Source organism: Podarcis tiliguerta (assembly GCF_965153285.1).
Source record: "Podarcis tiliguerta genome assembly, chromosome: 4".
Classification (NCBI taxonomy): domain Eukaryota; kingdom Metazoa; phylum Chordata; class Lepidosauria; order Squamata; family Lacertidae; genus Podarcis; species Podarcis tiliguerta.
The window spans coordinates 93,708,652-93,726,435 of NC_139537.1; the positions used below are offsets into that span (position 1 = coordinate 93,708,652).

The window sequence follows — 17,784 nt, forward strand, 5'->3', positions numbered from 1 at the left end:
CTAGATAGGCTACACTAGTAGAAGTACTTCCACTTCATCTATAATGGAATTTGTGTAAAGTTAAAAATGCTGCCCTGTGATTTCAATATAAAGCAAAAATGTGTTGGTTCAAAGCGGAGCTGACATTTCAGGTATGTCATCTCCACCTAAAAGTAAGACAGGTAAAGGTAAAGCGTAAAGGGACCCCTGACTGTTAAGTCTAGTCGCGGACGACTCGGGGGTTGCGGTGCTCATCTCACTTTACTGGCTGAGGGAGCCGGCGTTTGTCTGCAGACACTTCCGGGTCATGTGGCCAGCATGACTAAGCCGCGTCTGGTGAACCAGAGCAGCGCACAGAAATGCCATTTACCTTCCCGCCGGAGCGGTACCTATTTATCTACTTGCACTTTGACGTGTTTTTGAACTGCTAGGTTGGCAGGAGCAGGGACTGAGGAATGGGAGCTCACCCCGTTGCGGGAATTCGAACTGCCAACCTTCCGATCAGCAAGCCCTAGGCTCTATGGTTTAGACCACAGTGCCACCCGCATCCCTTGCCATGTAAGTCAAGCAACTATTAAAATGGCACACACAGCACAACACACATTATCCCACCTAAAAGGCCCCTCAGAACAGCATACTAAATAGCCACAAAACCTGAGTAAAATAAAAAATAATAACTATAAAAGACCAGAACAATGGAACGAACTGGGATTGAAATCCAACAGCAACAGCCCACAGAATCCATAACTGGAAGGCAAGCAGTGTGACGCGGCAGCTAATAAAGCCAATGCAATTCTGGGCTGCATCAATAGGAGTATAGCATCTAGATCAAGGGAAGTAATAGTGCCACTGTATTCTGCTCTGGTCAGACCTCACCTGGAGTACTGTGTCCAGTTCTGGGCACCACAGTTCAAGAAGGACACTGACAAACTAGAACATGTCCAGTGGAGGGCAACCAAAATGGTCAAAGGCCTGGAAACGATGCCTTATGAGGAACGGCTAAGGGAGCTGGGCATGTTTAGCCTGGAGAAGAGGAGGTTAAGGGGTGATATGATAGCCATGTTCAAATATATAAAAGGATGTCATATAGAGGAGGGAGAAAGGTTGTTTTCTGCTGCAAATTATTATTATTATTATTATTATTATTATTATTATTAATCATCCGTTTAATATGTAGGTGGAGTACTTTTAATGTATCATGACACTGAGAGAAATACAAAATAATGTAAATGCTATCCCTCAGACATACTGGTTTCTTTTCTTTTAGTCCTATTGCTCCAATTGCACTTTTGGTAGTTGTTCCATTTTTTCTTTTTAAAGATTTCAAATCAGAAAAAAAAAATGGCCTCATTGATCCAAGAAGAAAATCCTCCCAAATTCCAGTAGAAACAACCACTACAACACAAATCATCCCTATATCACACACACAGAGGAAAACTATAATTCTGAAAAGCATTTGGTGTAGGCATAAGTAATCAAAACTTTAGCATTGTTGAAGGAACCCCTTACTCTTAAATCTGAGATAGCAGTCATTGCAGAAGAGTTCATTGTTTCGGATCCGGACTTCAGTTCCGGCCTGAGAGCCCCCAAGGTCGCACCCGCAAGCATTGCACTGTGAAGAAAAGGGAACAATTAGCAGTATAAACACATTTTGCAATGATTTTTCAAATGCAAGATTTGAACCATGTACCCTCTTGAGCAAGAGCGGGAGTGTGTTAATATGCAGGAGAGGTTCTAGTGCTAGAAACAAGCAATGCGAAGAGCTGCGCACTTTAAGCAGAGAAGAGGAGTGAGCCAGGGATTAGGAAACAAGAGTCTTGCTTTCTGAAACAGAATGATTTCCATGGCACAAAAGAATCAAAAGCAGTGATTTTGGCACCAAGCATGAGTCACAATCAGATTCCTGCCACCCTAGATCTCCTTTCTTAAAGTCTGGTCAGACTTCATGTTTACAATGACATCAGTGCTACTATTTCTGTGTGAGAATGCTTCTTTAAGTGTATCTTACTTTATTTTTAAAAATCACACACACACAGCTTCTAAGAAATGCTCAGGATGGCTTGTAATATATAACTTCAGTACACGTTGTTCGTCGATTTTAAAGCAGTCATATTTTCAGATGGAACCGCCATAAAACCCATTCAATTCCAAAGGCTCACTAGAATTCTCCATCAACTTCCTGAAGACCCTAAACGAGCTAAAGCAGAAGCTAAACAACCTCACCAGGAGGAGCTCCTAGGTGCCATCACTGAAAAAGCCTTACCAGCTTCAGACAGTGCTGGCATTCAACACAAAGCCCCACCCCCTTATGACCTAAGTGCCCAGGAAGTTTCCTATTGGAGCCAGAAGTGTGTGGTGGCGGCGGCAGAGGGACTATATTCTTCCATACATTAACTACCCTCATTGTGTGAAGGCACACAGATGAAGATTTGAAGACCGAACTAATCCACCTTACGTGATTAAGGATGTAATTGCAAATGTAGAATGCTAATTCAGATGTGTGCAAGGTTGCATGAAACCACTGATGGAACATATTTCAAAATCCTCAATCAAATCAAGAACCTGATTATTTTAATTTGAAGCAGGTGAGCAAGCAGAGATATTTGCCAGGCTGAGTTAGGCATGTAGCGCAAGCTTGATTAGCAGAGCCCCTCATTCATTGTCTTCTAAGTTGCCATGCTAGCCTGCAGTGTAAGGTTCCTCCATCTCCCTGGCGTTTTGCCCACCTCTCACCTTAAAACAATGTAAATGATAGCAAAGACCAAGAGATTCGATGATCATGGCGGCTCCTTTGCCCAGAACGTTTCTACAGTATGAGCACACTCGCTTTCCACTGACCGACCTAGATACAGAACAAGAAAGCGGCTGAGAGGCAGATTTTAGGAAACTAGAGAAATGTCATTGAAAAGAAGTGCTACAACAGCATGAGTAATGATCCCAAACCCAGGACTGCTAGAAGAAATTTGCAAGTTACTATCCTAGGACAGAAATTTTCAAATCGGGAAAAGAAGTTACCATTTCAATGATTAAATGAGTACCTTCAGCAATCTCTCATGCAATACAGTGCCACCATAAATTTTCAATATAAATTACAATGTCCAAAACATTTCTAAATTTAGCATGCAGGAATATATGATTTAGATTCCTCTCTCTTTCTTTATCTGTGGGAAATGATTATGAATACATTTCAGAAAGTGCTCCTATCCAAATCCCAACAGCTGTATCTTTTTAGGCAACACAGCACTAGGCTGGGATAGACAACAGAGACCTCTCTGAAGTCCTGCCATATAAAATTTGAAGATAACACTACGGTCTAGTTCACATATTGTATTGCTGATCACTAACAGTTGGGAGACTGGAAACTTCCCGATGAGCTCACAAATGCTTATTCCATTCCTTGCTTTGTCATCAATAAGCATGATTTTACCGTGTCATCAAAACTGATGTAACCATGGTCTGCTCTCAAACCAGAGAGGTTAAAAACCAGCATTAAAAAGTTGCAAAAAGACAAATATCATATTATTTACATAATATAAACATGCTCTTAATGTACAATTTTTCACATAAAAAGCCATTCAAAGTACCGTATTTTTCCATGTATAAGACGCCCCCATGTATAAGATTGCCCCCTATTTTGGGGGACCCAAGTTTAAGAAAATGTTGGGGGAATGGCTCCATGTATAAGACAACCCCCACTTTTAAGCATAATTTTTAAAGGAAAAAAACCTAGTCTTATACACGGAAAAGTACGGTATTCAACAACCCTGAAACAAGGAGGGGTGAACATGGTACTTGGGTGCTTAAATGTGTGCATTCATGTTCCAATTAAATACACATTGTAAAATGGAATTGTATAACATTAATTACCATGCGAAACTGATTTGGAACCCATAAATATCAGTTATGAGAAGAAGAAGAAGAAGAAGAAGAAGAAGAAGAAGAAGAAGAAGAGTTTGGATTTGATATCCCGCCTTTCACTCCCCTTCAGGAGTCTCAAAGCGGCCAACATTCTCCTTCCTCCCCCACAACAAACACTCTGTGAGGTGAGTGGGGCTGAGAGACTTCAGAGAAGTGTGACTGGCCCAAGGTCACCCAGCAGCTGCATGTGGAGGAGCAGGGAAGTGAACCCGGTTCCCCAGATTACGAGTCTACCGCTCTTAACCACTACACCACACTAGCGGTGTGAGGAAGGGGTCAGAGGGAATCGGGTTCAGTGGAAGCACATCTTGGGGAGGCCACAATCCTTGGCAGGACCCTGTTCAAAATTTCCCCCTTCCAGAAGGAGGTTGAAATGGATATATACCCAATGCCTGAGCCACTGGCTTACAGAATATATGTGTGTATGGCTTGCTTTTATAAACATACACTTTGAGACATAAATCACTTTAAGAATAAAACAGCAAAAGAGGCAGAGCTGACAAAATAATTTTTATGTCCCTCTAATTATGTAGTGCAAAACACATTCTGCAGCTCTGTGTGGGTTTCCAGAGCTTGCAGCTTAAAAATAAATGGTGCCATTTTAATTATTTTCTGCACGGGTGGAAGGAGTTCATTGTTCTCTACATCATCCTTTATGAAAACTCAGTAATGTTAAGTTATACATAAAAGTTTTTAGCCAAAAGTTTTAGACAGAACCCCATACCTGCTGCGTTGCTGAGTTCCAGACTGGGAAGCAGAAGTTGGTGACTGAGAACGGGGAACAGGAGATTGCGCAGATGGAAGAACATGAGGCAAGGATGAAGTTTTCATGGAACTGGCCGAAGGAGATGGCAGGCTGGAAGAGGGTATGCGCATGTAGGCACGATTTGAAGTGGACACTACAGGAGGCACATGGTGACCAAAATCTTGACTAGATGATAAAGACAGTGAAGATCCAGACTGGCCCATCCAAGAATGAGGCCTCCGGGAATTTGTTCTTGAAGAATCAAGGTTATCCAAACTCTCACCTCTGTACGTTAAAAAAAAAAAGAAGATTATATGGCTGCCATTGTAGCAAGAAGGTGAAGGTTGAGCATGGACATAGTGTGCTTCAACAGGTTTGCATTTTTTTGGTAACAAAATGGTATCTTAGCCAGAGCACACCTGAAGTACCGTGTCCAGTTCTGGTCGCCACAATTTAAGAATGATATTGACTAGCTGGAATGTGTGCAAAGGAGGCCAACCAAGATGAGCAAGGGTCTGGAAACCAAGCCTTATGAGGAACATCTGAGGCAGCTGGGTGTGTTTAGCTTGGATAAGAGGAAACAGAGGAAGGCATAATAGCCATCTTCAAATATCTAAAGGGCTGCCACGTGGAAGATGGAGCAAGCTTGCTTGCTCCTGCTCTGGAAGCTAGGACCCAAAACAATGGATTCAAGTTACAAGAAAGGAGATTCTGACTAAGCATCAGGAAGAGTTTCTGATGCTAAGATCTGTTGGACAGTGGAATGAACTCTTCAGAATGTGGTGGACTCTCCTTCATTTCAAGCAGAGAGTGGGTGGCCATCTATCACGGAGATGCCTTGATGGCCACTAGCTTAGAGAACTTTGGACAAATTCATAGAGGCTACTAATCTGTCTGTCTGTTTGTCCATCCATCCATTTAGTATACCACCCTTCATCTGTAGACCTCAGGGCAGTTCTCAACATAAAAATATGGCTACATGGAACTTGCAGATTCAGAGGCAGAATATATCACTGACAAAGGGTAAGGTAAGGTTACTGCATTCATGCCCTGCTTGTGAGGTTCCCATAGGTATTTGGCTGGCAATTGTGGGAAAGCAGGAAGCCGAACTTTCCTTATGATGTTAACAATGCTCCCAGATGTTCAGATTCAAAGCCAATTTCTTTAATAGGTTCACAAAGTGACAAACTCTGAACTCCCAACTGTGAAGCGAGCTGTTTTCCACATGAATACACAGGCGGTCTAAAGGACCATGCCAAGGTGGCAAGGGATTCATGTTTCAGAAGCAGCAGTTTCCCAAGCTTCAAGGAAACTCTCTTCCAAAATTGAGAGGAGCTTCAAAATCAGTTTGGGAGATAGCCTGTGGGCCTGCTGTTCCAACAAAACAAAAGCAGACCCAAGGCTCTTGAGTGTAACAAGAATAGCTCTGATATGATAGCCATGTTCAAATATATAAAAGGATGTCACATAGAGGAGGGAGAAAGGTTGTTTTCTGCTGCTCCAGAGAAGCGGACACAGAGCAATGGATCCAAACTACAAGAAAGAAGATTCCACCTAAACATTAGGAAGAACTTCCTGACAGTAAGAAGTTCTGTTCGACAGTGGAATTTGCTGCCAAGGAGTGTGGTGGAGTCTCCTTCTTTGGAGGTCTTTAAGCAGAGGCTTGACAGCCATATGTCAGGAGTGCTCTGATGGTGTTTCCTGCTTGGCAGGGGGTTGGACTCGATGGCCCTTGTGGTCTCTTCCAACTCTATGATTCTATGAATCTCAGACAGGGTGAATACCCACACACACACATTGGGAATCCAAGAAAAATTATTTCATCAACAAATTTTGCTAATGCAGTTCAAATTGGTACAAGGATCATAACAAATGCTGCTTAAATGATACATCAACTTCAAAAACAGTGCACTACAACCAGGAATCTCACTATCCAAGGGGAAAATACAAATTTTCATGAAGAAATTGAAAATTTGATCCATCTCAAATTAAAATAAATTCTTTCCTTGACTGCTTTGTAAATCAATCACAGTTCCAGAATGGCATGAGCATCATACAGTCAACGATAGGCAGCACACAGTGAATCAATATTACCTCCTCATTTTAGTGCCAATTAGACTAACAGGCTCTTTGTGCATACTGGAACTGCGTTGTCTGATCCAGCTGTTGTCTGTGTGTAAGGATGTCTTCTTTCTCATTTCCTGAAGGATCTGCTGTCTTTCCAGCTCAGCTGGGGACAAGCCATGCTCTTTCTGAGGTCTCTTCTGTGAGTCACCAGCATTTGAGGACTGCTCGGAAAGTTTGCTCTTCATGCCTGATTTGAAAAATAAAGAAGCATAGACACACAAATCACACAAGTGCACTAAAGGGGTGGAGGGGAGATAAAAAGCAAACTCAGTAACATCTCTTATGATGCACGATACTCTACATGCATTGTAGTATGAGTCATGATTCATGACAGAATACTGATAGAAAGGTGAAGCATTCTGCCTACTTTTTACAAATCTCTGCTCCAGTGGAGAAAAATACTGGTGTTAAAATGAGCTGTGAGTCATTCAAATGATTGCATCTCCCTAGGATCTAGTGTTCAATAATGTGCACATGTCTCTACATTCTGACCCAGATCAGATCTGTACCTACCTGTACCCATAGACAAAGCTTAAGGCTAGGACCTAAGTTCTGCAATAATTCAGTCTTACCAGACAACCAATGACAAAATAATCCAGTATCTCATATTGTTTCTGAGCAGCAGGCTCTGTCCTATGTTTTGTTTTGTTTTTAATCCCATTTTTCAAAAAACAAAAACATGCACACATCACTCACCATTTCTATTTGCATGATGATCATCTAGATCTGGAGTTGATCTGGATTTACTTCTAAAAACAATTAAGAAGTTACATATTACTAGCTTTACTCACCTCACCTCAACATACCCCAAACCCTCACCAACCTCCTCCTCCTTCCTTTACATGTGGCTAACCCTGCCTCCTCTCTCCCTTTACATTCCTCACTTTACAGCTCAACCAAACCATGGACCACACAAGCTGCAAAGGAAGAGCCTGGCTAGGCCAGCTCCCCACCATCTGCTCTTCTGCAGCTTCCCTCCTCAGACTCTAGCACCACTGAGGCTGAAATGGCAGCAGTGGTGTAGCAGACGGTTGCCAGGGTGCTACCACAGCCTGTCCTAGTTGTTCCTTTCACCATGCTGCTCATGTGACAACAGCATTATGATTTTATTATACGAGAGATTTAATCCTGCACAGCATTAAATCCATACCCACATATATGGAGAACCATCCAGAGAATAGTCCAGACCCCTAATCTGCACTGCTGGTGGGGATTAAGATGTGGTTGAGGTGTCCCTCAGCTGTATTCCACCAGTTTTGGGTTGGCAGGGGGAGCCCACATGTTAGCACAGTTGGTGTGCCTGCTGGGGCAGCTGACCCAATGGCCCCAAATGGGGCATTTTAGGGGTGGGGTGGAGCAAGCGACAGATCTGATGGAACAAAAGCCAACTCATATCTTGGTGAGGGATCCAGTCGGAGCCCCACTGGCCCAGCCGAAAAGCTGGTGCTGCAAAAGAGAAGAATCAACTGCCCCAACCTTCCCCGCAAGCAGCGGAACTGTACATGTAGTAGACAACCCACTGTTCCACAAGCTCTCTGCCCCTATTAGGGTTGCTCCCTTAAAACACTCAGGAAATAGGGTCAAGCAAATGCATATGGATAAAGCGAACAGGAGCCTCAGGAAGATTTGGAGGATTATAGACTGCAACATATTGAACCAGTTCATTTTGATTTTAATTTGGAGAGGAGCAATCTTATAAGGTGGGAAATAACTGCTGTTTCAATGTTCACTACATAGGGACAATGAAGATAACTAGGCACCTAATAGGAAAATGCCTCAGACATATGGATATGAATGGAAGATGTAACAATTAAAAATAGATCAGGAACACTGAACATATTTCCCTCCCTTAATGTCCTATGTGACTACAGAAGCTCAAGCAAATCCTGTCACTGTTGATATCTTTGCTCACTTCTACGCCTACTCTTTGCTTTTCATATTTTAGATTATACAACCATGTGGGTGAGCAGCCTGTAACAAAGTATGATGTAATGAGGGTCAATAGTGGTTGAAGATAAAAAAATAACAGCTGAAATTATCTGGTGCCTCATTAGGCCAGTCAAATCTAAATTTTCCTCTATATTGAAACGTATACTGATAAACATGGTGCAGAGGCTGTTGTGAATCACAGAATTACACTTTAACATCTGACTTTGCTACATTACATCATATCTGAAGGGCTTCCAAAAATACTATTAGTATATGCTTTTATCTCTTCTAAAAAACCAAATATCTCTTCTAAAAACCCCAAAAATATTCTGCAGCTGTGGTGGCTTTGTTTTATTGTGGTATGATCTAAGGCAGGGCTAACTTAGCTAGGTGCTGCCCAGATGCTCTTATCAGACTCATCACCCTCTAATCACTGGCCACATGTGCAGGAATTGAAGTTCCAACAACCTCCTTTACTACCCGAGATCTAAGGCAATGCAGCTGAAATGACACTTTATCCCATCATACTTCCATAAAAAGGTAAAGGGACGCCTGACCATTAGGTCCAGTCGTGACCGACTCTGGGGTTGCGGTGCTCATCTTGCTTTATTGGTCAAGGGAGCCGGCATACAGCTTCCGGGTCATATGGCCAGCATGACTAAGCCGCTTCTGGCGAACCAGAGAAGTGCATAGAAATGCCGTTTACCTTCCCGCCGGAGCAGTACCTATTGATCTACTTGAACTTTGACGTGCTTTCAAACTGCTAGGTTGGCAGGAACAGGGACCAAACAACGGGAGCTCAATCCATTGCGGGGATTTGAACTGCCGACCTTCTGATTGGCAAGTCCTAGGCTCTGTGGTTTAACCCACAGCGCCACCCGCGTCCCTCTTCATACTTCCATAGTTGCCCATTATTAAGTAATCCACAAACTAATGCTGTATTTCCCTAAGCTGTACCAGGATTCCAGCATTTCAGAGGCACACTTGTAAAAGAATCCCAAACAAGCATAAATTGAAGGGCAGGGAAACCAGGATAGTTTTACCTGTTAGTACTGAAGTAGCCTGTTGGTTCATCAGAACTTCTTGAGGTTTCAAAATGCCTAAAGTAAACATGCATTAGAATGACTAGATTACACAGGAAGAGATACTCATTTGGCTGGCACTGCAGGAAGATACAAAACCATGAACAATAGCCTCCCACATATTGAACAAGAAATTCTTGCAAATCTGGATTTGCATCCAAGAAAACAGGAAGCTGTAGGAGAAGGGATGGCAGATTAGGAAGTTAGACCTGTTCTTTGTTGTATAATTTACAACAGCAGCATGACTTGTCTTAGAAATGCTCAGTGCCAAGTTCTGAGCATTTACAGTTTGCAAAATAAAAATAAAATAAAATATATACAGTATATTTTACTTTTGCAATGCAAGATCAGAGGTTCTTATGCACTCATTTTTAAGGTTTGGACCCAAACATTGGAAAGACACAGCGATGGTGTGACGCAGAAGCACGTGGGCAAGAGAAGTCTGTGGAGGGAGGAAGAGAAATCAAAACCTCCCCCTCTCTGCAAACTTACTTTCTCCAGCTGAGCAATGAGAAAGCAAGGACCTGCTCCCATTTCTCAGTGGGCAGAGATAGCTGATTATTCAGACAGCTTTCAGTGTGCCTGCATGGCAACTTCTCCTGGATTCCTTTTGGTGTGCTCACAAAAGGGCTACCCTTAGTGCACAGAGAGGAAGCCACAAGAACTTTAAAAAAGCAGCTTGCAAGGTTTCCTCTCTAGTGCACTAAGACGTGGGAGTGCAGTGCAGAAAGTCTCAGTGCAGAAAGAGAAGAAACCGGAGGGAGGGGAGATAGGGAGAGATAGGGATGTGTGCTAGTTAAAGGTGTGCGACTGTCTGCTGCCTGGCCACAGCCACCTATGCAAAGCAGTTTCCAAAAGCTTTACACTAGAGTAATGTGGCCCTTGCCTTCTTCCCCCCAAAGGGATTCCTGCCCTGGTTTAAATACAGGTAGATCTGCAAAATCTGACAGTCCTGGTGGGCATCCATTGTAAGTGCTCAGGACTACGTACACACAGCAAACTAAAGCAGTGGTGGCAAAACTGTTGCCCTCGAATGCTCACCAGCCTTGTCCAGCATGGCCAAGCATGGTGATGGGAGCTGGAGGGCCACTTATAAGCCTTCATTGACCTAAGCAAACATGCAAAGGTCATGCCTATGCTAGCATCTATTCTCTTAAACCATGCTGGTTATCTATGCATCGGTTTGCAACAGGCCTGCAACAGGCCTTGTTAACTGTAAATCGCACAACAATCAGCTGGTTTAAGAATGAGGGAGGCACAACTGATGGCAAATCCAGCTTTCCTTGGTAATTTTTGCTGCAGTAGCGGCAACATGTTTTTTGGGCTCAGGCTTTTGCTGGCAGCATTCCAGATGATGCACTGGCTGGGGCCCAAGAATGGAGAGCTTAACTGAAACTGTTCTTCTGGAAATCAGTCCGTGTAGTGTCATGGAGAGGGAAAGTGTTATTATGGTTTAGTGATGGGGCACATTTCTGATTCCTGTATCCTAACATATCAAGTTAGGATTGGCTCTAGAGTCCCCAAAAGTCCAGGGAGATCCTAACTGAGTCATTTATGGGGTTCCTGCCCATTGTAGCACTTGGTGTCAGCCCTCCCGAAAGACCCTATTATTGATTTACGAAGGTGGGATGAGGATAAATGAATAATGCTTATACTGATGTGTGAGAAGAACTCCATTAGGACTTGGTTGCTGCTGCCAAGCGTGTATTTGCATCCAGGGATACTTGCAGCCATGGGAAACAGAGCTTTTACCAAAATCCTACCACAAACCTCAACATAAATAGTTCAGTTAACAATTTGAAACTTACATTGTTTCAAAACAAGCCTATTGGCTGATTCCATTGCTTTTTGCACTCACAAGTACTTGTGCATCAATATAATAAATTCTCATGAATATAAAGTATTTTAGTCATACATTTTTGAGCGTATGCTTATGCCTTCTGTAGGTCACTATAGCAAAAAACAAAAAACCATAGGGAAAAACTGAATGCCCACCTTTGATACTGGGGCCTCTGTATTGAAGTTTCCTTGACTTGTTCAACCTGCAATTTCTGTTCTGCTGCTTCCTGATATCTCGGCTCCTCTGCATAGGACACACTTCGCTCCTTCTCACGTTCTAGTTCTTGGCGCTTCCTCTCTTGTTCTATTCGTAACGCAGTTGCTGCTTCTTCCAGCCTCTGGGCCTCCTCAAGACGTTTCCTTTCCTCTTCCTTCTTCTCCTGTTCTCGTTCTTCTTCCCATCGTCTACCAGCCTCAGAATAGTCAGCCTTGTGATCCCCATTTGCTCTCCACGTGGAAACAGGAGGTTCTTGTGCAGTTACAGACACAGTATTTGGCTTTAATACAGTCTCTTCCTAGAAGAGAGTGCAAGGCTTATAAAAAGGAAACCGACAGGATGGCGCAGAGTTTTAGGAAATGGAACCATTGAATATTATTAGCACTTGCCTCTAACTTTTAAAATTAATGGTTTTTGCCATATTTAGCACATTTACTACTTCTACTTACGTTTTATTTTACTTGTTTGCTTTAACTTAAAGCAGGCATTTATTTTTAATTTTTAACCCATTTTTAGCTTTCTGTATTGTATTTCTTTTCCACCGCTTAGGGATGATTGCAGTTAAGCGGTCCATTATCAACCATTTAAGTCTGTCACACTGTAAGTTTACACGATTAAATATGATCTTTGCATTTTATGGATCTGGGAACTGAACGCTATTCCTGCTAAGCCTCTGGTGACTGAACACTTGTAAATTACCGTATTTTTTGCTCTATAAGACTCACTTTTTCCCTCCTAAAAAGTAAGCGGAAATGTGTGTGCGTCTTATGGAGCGAATGCAGGCTGCGCACCTATCACAGAAGCCAGAACAGCAAGAGGGATTGCTGCTTTCACTGCACAGCGATCCCTCTTGCTGTTCTGGCTTCTGAGAATTCTTTTTTCTTCCTTGTTTTCCTCCTCCAAAAACTAGGTGCGTCTTGTGGTCTGGTGCGTCTTATAGAGCGAAAAATATGGTAGTTAGTATGACCTGCACTGTAGAGCCCTCAGTGCAGGGCTAAATCTATCTAAACTTTCCTTGAAGTCTTCCAGCAATCTCCATGGTCATGGACAGAGACAACTAAAAGATCGATGGTAGTTTGTTGAAATGAATAAAGGTGAATGCGACAGTCTTTCGTCCATCCACCTTGTATCCAAATTGACAATGCATCCATTGTCAAAAAGAAGTCTTACCTGGATTTCCTTCTTAAGATTTTTAATTGAAACTGGCTTAAGGAAACAGATCGGCAGCAGCTGGTGAAGGTAAGCAGTGACACAAAGACACAAATTAAGCCACCAACTACTACACAATATGTGTTGTGTAATAAGAAATTCTGCTTGGATCTCTTAGTACAGATTTCCCCAAACTAGTGCCTTCCAGATGGATCTGGACTTCAACATGGCTGATGGCAGCTGTAGTTCAACAACATCTCAAGGGCATCAGGTTGAGGAAACCTATCTAAATGGAACTGTTAGCATCTGTTTTGACTTTCAATGTTTTTTAATGCACATTTTAAGATGATTTATCATTACTGCTAGAAACTCGTGCTATTCATGGATTTGTGATTTTTAGTTTGTCCTGATGAATCTATTCTTATCATCCTTTTCCTGCTCAGATTTTCTTCTAGTGGAATATAGTTGCCTGCATTTCCTGATTCTGATGCATTTGCTTACTAGCCAGGGAGAAAGCAAATTGTAAATTTTGTTCGATGGAAGTACAATGAGAGGGTAATCCACAATAAGTTACAGAGCTCACCTCATTTAAGTATTTGGAGTTCTCCTTTTCAGCCTCTTTCTGAGCTTTCAGCCATTCTTCCTTCAGTCTCTCTTGTTCGCGCCTGTATTTCTCCTAGGTTTTTTAAATTAAAAAGTGTGTTAATTTCATGGCATAATTAGCTGAACGTATATTTTCTGTCAATGTAAACTCCATAGAAATGTGGTATGATCACTGTACTGTACAAAGTAAGATAAATCCATAGTTGGGCAAGCCTTGCACACATTCTTTTACATTAGAAATATCAGTTTCATTTCAAATGGTGCACTCTCAATAATGTCAAAATCTCAGTACTCTTATGAAAGCTAGTTCTGGCAAATCAATGGCAAAGGAAAGTACTTTCTAATATACCAAAAAAGCACTTTTGACGATGTGTAAAGGCATGGGACACGAGTGGCACTGTGGTCTAAACCACTGAACCTAAGGCTTGCTGATCAGAAAGTTGGCGGTTCAAATCCCCGTGACAGGGTGAACTCCCGTTGCTCGGTCCCAGCTCCTGCCAACCTAGCAATTCGAAAGCACGTCAAAGTGCAAGTAGATAAATAGGTACCACTCTGGCAGGAAGGTAAACAGCGTTTCCGTGCGCTGCTCTGGTTTGCCAGAAGCAGCTTAGTCATGCTGGCCACATGACCTGGAAAAACTATTTGCAGACAAACGTCGGCTCCCTCGGCCAGTAAAGCAAGATGAGCACCGCAACCCCAGAGTCATTTGCAACTGGACTTAACTGTTGGGGTCCTTTACCTTTAAAGGCATGGTGGCACAGAAGTATAATACAAATTTGTAATTGATTCTAACGCTGTACAATGGTACCTCGGGTTACATACGCTTCAGGTTACAGACTCCGCTAACCCAGAAATAGTACCTCGGGTTAAGAACTTTGCTTCAGGATGAGAACAGAAATTGTGCAGCGGCGGCACAGCGGCAGCAGGAGGCTCCATTAGCTAAAGTGGTGCTTCAGGTTAAGAACAGTTTCAGGTTAAGAACAGACCTCCAGAACGAATTAAGTTCTTAATCTGAGGTACCACTGTACAAATACAGTAATTGTTACCTAGGTACTTTCTCATTTACCTTTTATTTTACTTCTTCCTATAAGAAGCAACCCACTCTTCCTAGAAAGGAATGGGTTAACCTTAACATCCGTTTAGGAAGCAAAAATAAGTCATCGGACTTTTAACATTTCATCTCAAAGCAGGATTCGGTTTTGTCTCAAGCACCTAGTTTCTCAGAGATTTATGCAATGGATTAGAACATAGGGAGGTTGGACAGTAATAAACACACAACTGGTTTTCAGACAGCAGCATTCAGGATGCATAAGAACATATTAAGATGGCATATGCTTTGCCCCAGAAGCCTTTTACTCTAAAACAGATGATGAGACATCAAAATAGGATGAACTCAGAGGTGCTTATTTGGCAATAAAACCTATTAGCAAAATGAGATTTTATTCTAAGTATCTATACAAAGGGTTGTACCACAAAGCAATTATAAACCACATATTGATACCATGTTTAGTATCAATGGTGGCGATTTCCATCTTTAATTGCTTTAAAATAGCAGTTATATACTCTCCAAAACCTAGCCTCACTAAGTTAACCTTAAATCACTATAGACCATTTCTATTGGCAGCATAAATTCCAGAATAGGCTTATTTTGGAGGTCAGTCTGGCTGGCCAAATCCAGAGCCAACCTTGTAGTGATGGACATTGCATTATTAAGTCCACACCTGAAGTAAGCGCTCCTGTTCTGCTTGCCATTTCTCTTGTCTTTTTCTTTCTTCCTCTTGATCCCAGGCCCAGCGGCTAGAAGCACTGATGGGTGGAACTGGGAGCTGAAACACAGAAACATAAAATCAGCTAGAGCAGAATGTTTTCTTTTGCTTTGAACACACACACACAAATTTACAATGTCAGTTACAGTCTTAGACCAGAAATAGATATTTGGCAGCGAACGTGGATTCCCAGTCTTGAATTTGTCTTAAGTTTGACAGAGTGGGCAGATAAGGAAAATGCTTAACCCTGCACACTTTTGCTCTGCAAGCTATCACACCGACCCAACTTGGCCAGTCTTGGAAAGTGCCCAAGGAAAAGAAGGGTTCAGCTCTGTTCCTTCCTGCTTCCATGGACAGTACCCATCCCAGGTTTGCATATTAAGAGGCAATTCGAACTGCTAGGTTGGCAGAAGCTGGGACAGAGCAACGGGAGCTCATTCCGTCGCACAGATTCCAGCTGCCAACCCTATGATTGGCAAGCCCAAGAGGCTCAGTGGTTTAGACCACAGCACCAAACGCCGGCTCCCTCGACCTGAAGTGAAATGAGCGCAACACCCCATAGTCGCCTTTGACTGAATTTAACCATCTAAGGGTCCTTTACCTTTTTACCTTTAGAGGCAATGTGATACTGGGAGTACTTTTTGGATCCAAACATCTGGTTACATTCCTTGTTCACCAAATAAAGCTATCTTATGAAGAACCTTTCTTTAGGTTTCAAGCAGGTAGATTTACAGTCACGGGGTGGTAATCCACTACAATAATTAATATGACTAAGCTAGATCCATTAACTTAAACAGGTCTGCTCTGAGCAAATATTAGTTGAATACCACCCATTGTTCTTGTTCATCAGTTTTGAAAGTAATAATTTTCATGATAATGTGTGACTGTATATTTCCCCCCAAGTTACACATTATTCTATTTTATCTCATAATAACATCTTTATTGCTTTGAGTATTCATTTTCATTTGTGGGAATGTACGTATTTTTTAATGTTATATTATTATCTCATTAGTTAAAGACTATTTACTATAACTTAAGCAGCAATACTCACATCAGGAATGGCAGGCTCTGGGCCTCCTGGCAGTGAGAAGAAATAATTTTAAAAAGAAAGAAAAAGAAACTTTGTTAGTATGACCTGGAAGATACAATTTAAAGTTGTAGGCTATTGGAAGGCACTATTTTAAGCTGTTGGGCCCATTCCCTTATCAGGTCAAGGACTTTCAGATGAACAAACACCTATTAGAATTGTATGGTTTTACAGTTTTTCATCAGTTGGACAAGCAAGGGACAAACAGCTGTTCTACATGGAAAAACACACAACAATGATGGTAATCTTAAGGGTGAATATGTGCGTCGCCACATCAAGAGAAAACTGAGAGAAGTCTTTATTTTCCCCAGACTTTCCCCAGGGTTTCATAATGCTTGCCAAAGCAGTATTTTATCAGGAATGTTATATTCCTGCATTTTTTTCAGATCGTAATCCACCACAGGCTTCTGACCACAATAAGCAGGAAAAGATAGCAGCTGTAGGACAATTAGGGAGTAAGGATCTCTCAGTATGCACTGAAACGTGGATAGTCTTAGAACGATATAAGGAACAGCAAAAGAAAAACACACAAAAAGAGATGTCGGGATTAATATATCACATATCAAATTCAGTGAACTGGGTTGGAAATGACCTCCCTCTTTCTTCCTCTCCCCAACAACCCATACAACCAGAAACGAGGAGTGAACCAGAAAAAGATGGACACATCCTATTACCTGCCTCAAAAGATGAGTAGCACTGGCAGAAAGCACAGTACAAAAACAGGCTGCATGAGCATAGCACATAGTTCATGGGTGCTGGATGCAAGATTCATCACTCAACGGCTCCCCCCACCCCACTTTAACAATGCACAATGGAAATATCAACTTAATGGATATATACAAATTTGTAGACACCGCATAGATAGCTGTAAATATGCAATAATATTACTTAATATTGCTTTAGTCTTAAAAAAATTCACCTCAACTTTAGCAATACCACAAAGTTCGCTAAAGAATCTTCTTTTAAAAACCTGGCTAGAACCACAAAGCCACTTTTCAATTTAGAGATAAGCAAAAGGTCATCACAAAGTAAAGAATGCACTGGGGGAAAAAACCCACTTCTCCTAACACAGTATACAATTAAACAACATATTATTTGAAAGTTACTACTCATTTACTTTTCTGAAGGTCTAGGGCCATCAATAGGAATGGCTCCCTTTTTGTTGTTTTTAAAGAAACAGCTGCACATACATTTTTATCTTGCTTACCAAAGACATTACATTGGTGTATAATTCACTTTCATTCCAACCACAGTTTAACTTCTATGTGATTCTCCTTAGCACCCATTTTTGCAATGCCAAAACCAACCACATACAGCAGATGGGTCAAGTTGTGCTTTTTGCT

General features: G+C 41.9%; 2 protein-coding genes across 47 annotated transcripts in view; one reads left to right on the plus strand and one right to left on the minus strand.

The window, feature by feature from the left end:
• LOC310675380 (mediator of RNA polymerase II transcription subunit 22) overlaps positions 1 to 17,784 on the plus strand; it is a 241,906-nt gene that overhangs the window by 51,312 nt on the left and 172,810 nt on the right. The gene's annotated exons all lie outside the window — the stretch shown is intronic.
• Positions 1 to 17,784, minus strand: part of LMO7 (LIM domain 7) — a 151,140-nt gene that overhangs the window by 2,818 nt on the left and 130,538 nt on the right. For 42 of the 46 annotated variants that reach the window (XM_083435765.1, XM_083435747.1, XM_083435768.1 and 39 more), the window contains 10 exons: positions 16,406 to 16,431; positions 15,310 to 15,414; positions 13,569 to 13,661; positions 11,776 to 12,134; positions 9,742 to 9,798; positions 7,466 to 7,518; positions 6,737 to 6,956; positions 4,622 to 4,927; positions 2,713 to 2,821; positions 1,489 to 1,591 (listed from right to left, as the gene is read on the minus strand). In XM_083435765.1, coding sequence (XP_083291891.1) covers positions 1,489 to 1,591; positions 2,713 to 2,821; positions 4,622 to 4,927; positions 6,737 to 6,956; positions 7,466 to 7,518; positions 9,742 to 9,798; positions 11,776 to 12,134; positions 13,569 to 13,661; positions 15,310 to 15,414; positions 16,406 to 16,431 — 1,431 coding nt within the window. The remainder of the gene's footprint in view (positions 1 to 1,488; positions 1,592 to 2,712; positions 2,822 to 4,621; positions 4,928 to 6,736; positions 6,957 to 7,465; positions 7,519 to 9,741; positions 9,799 to 11,775; positions 12,135 to 13,568; positions 13,662 to 15,309; positions 15,415 to 16,405; positions 16,432 to 17,784) is intronic. The other 4 variants (XM_083435754.1, XM_083435771.1, XM_083435761.1 and 1 more) reach the window with 1 other exon arrangement.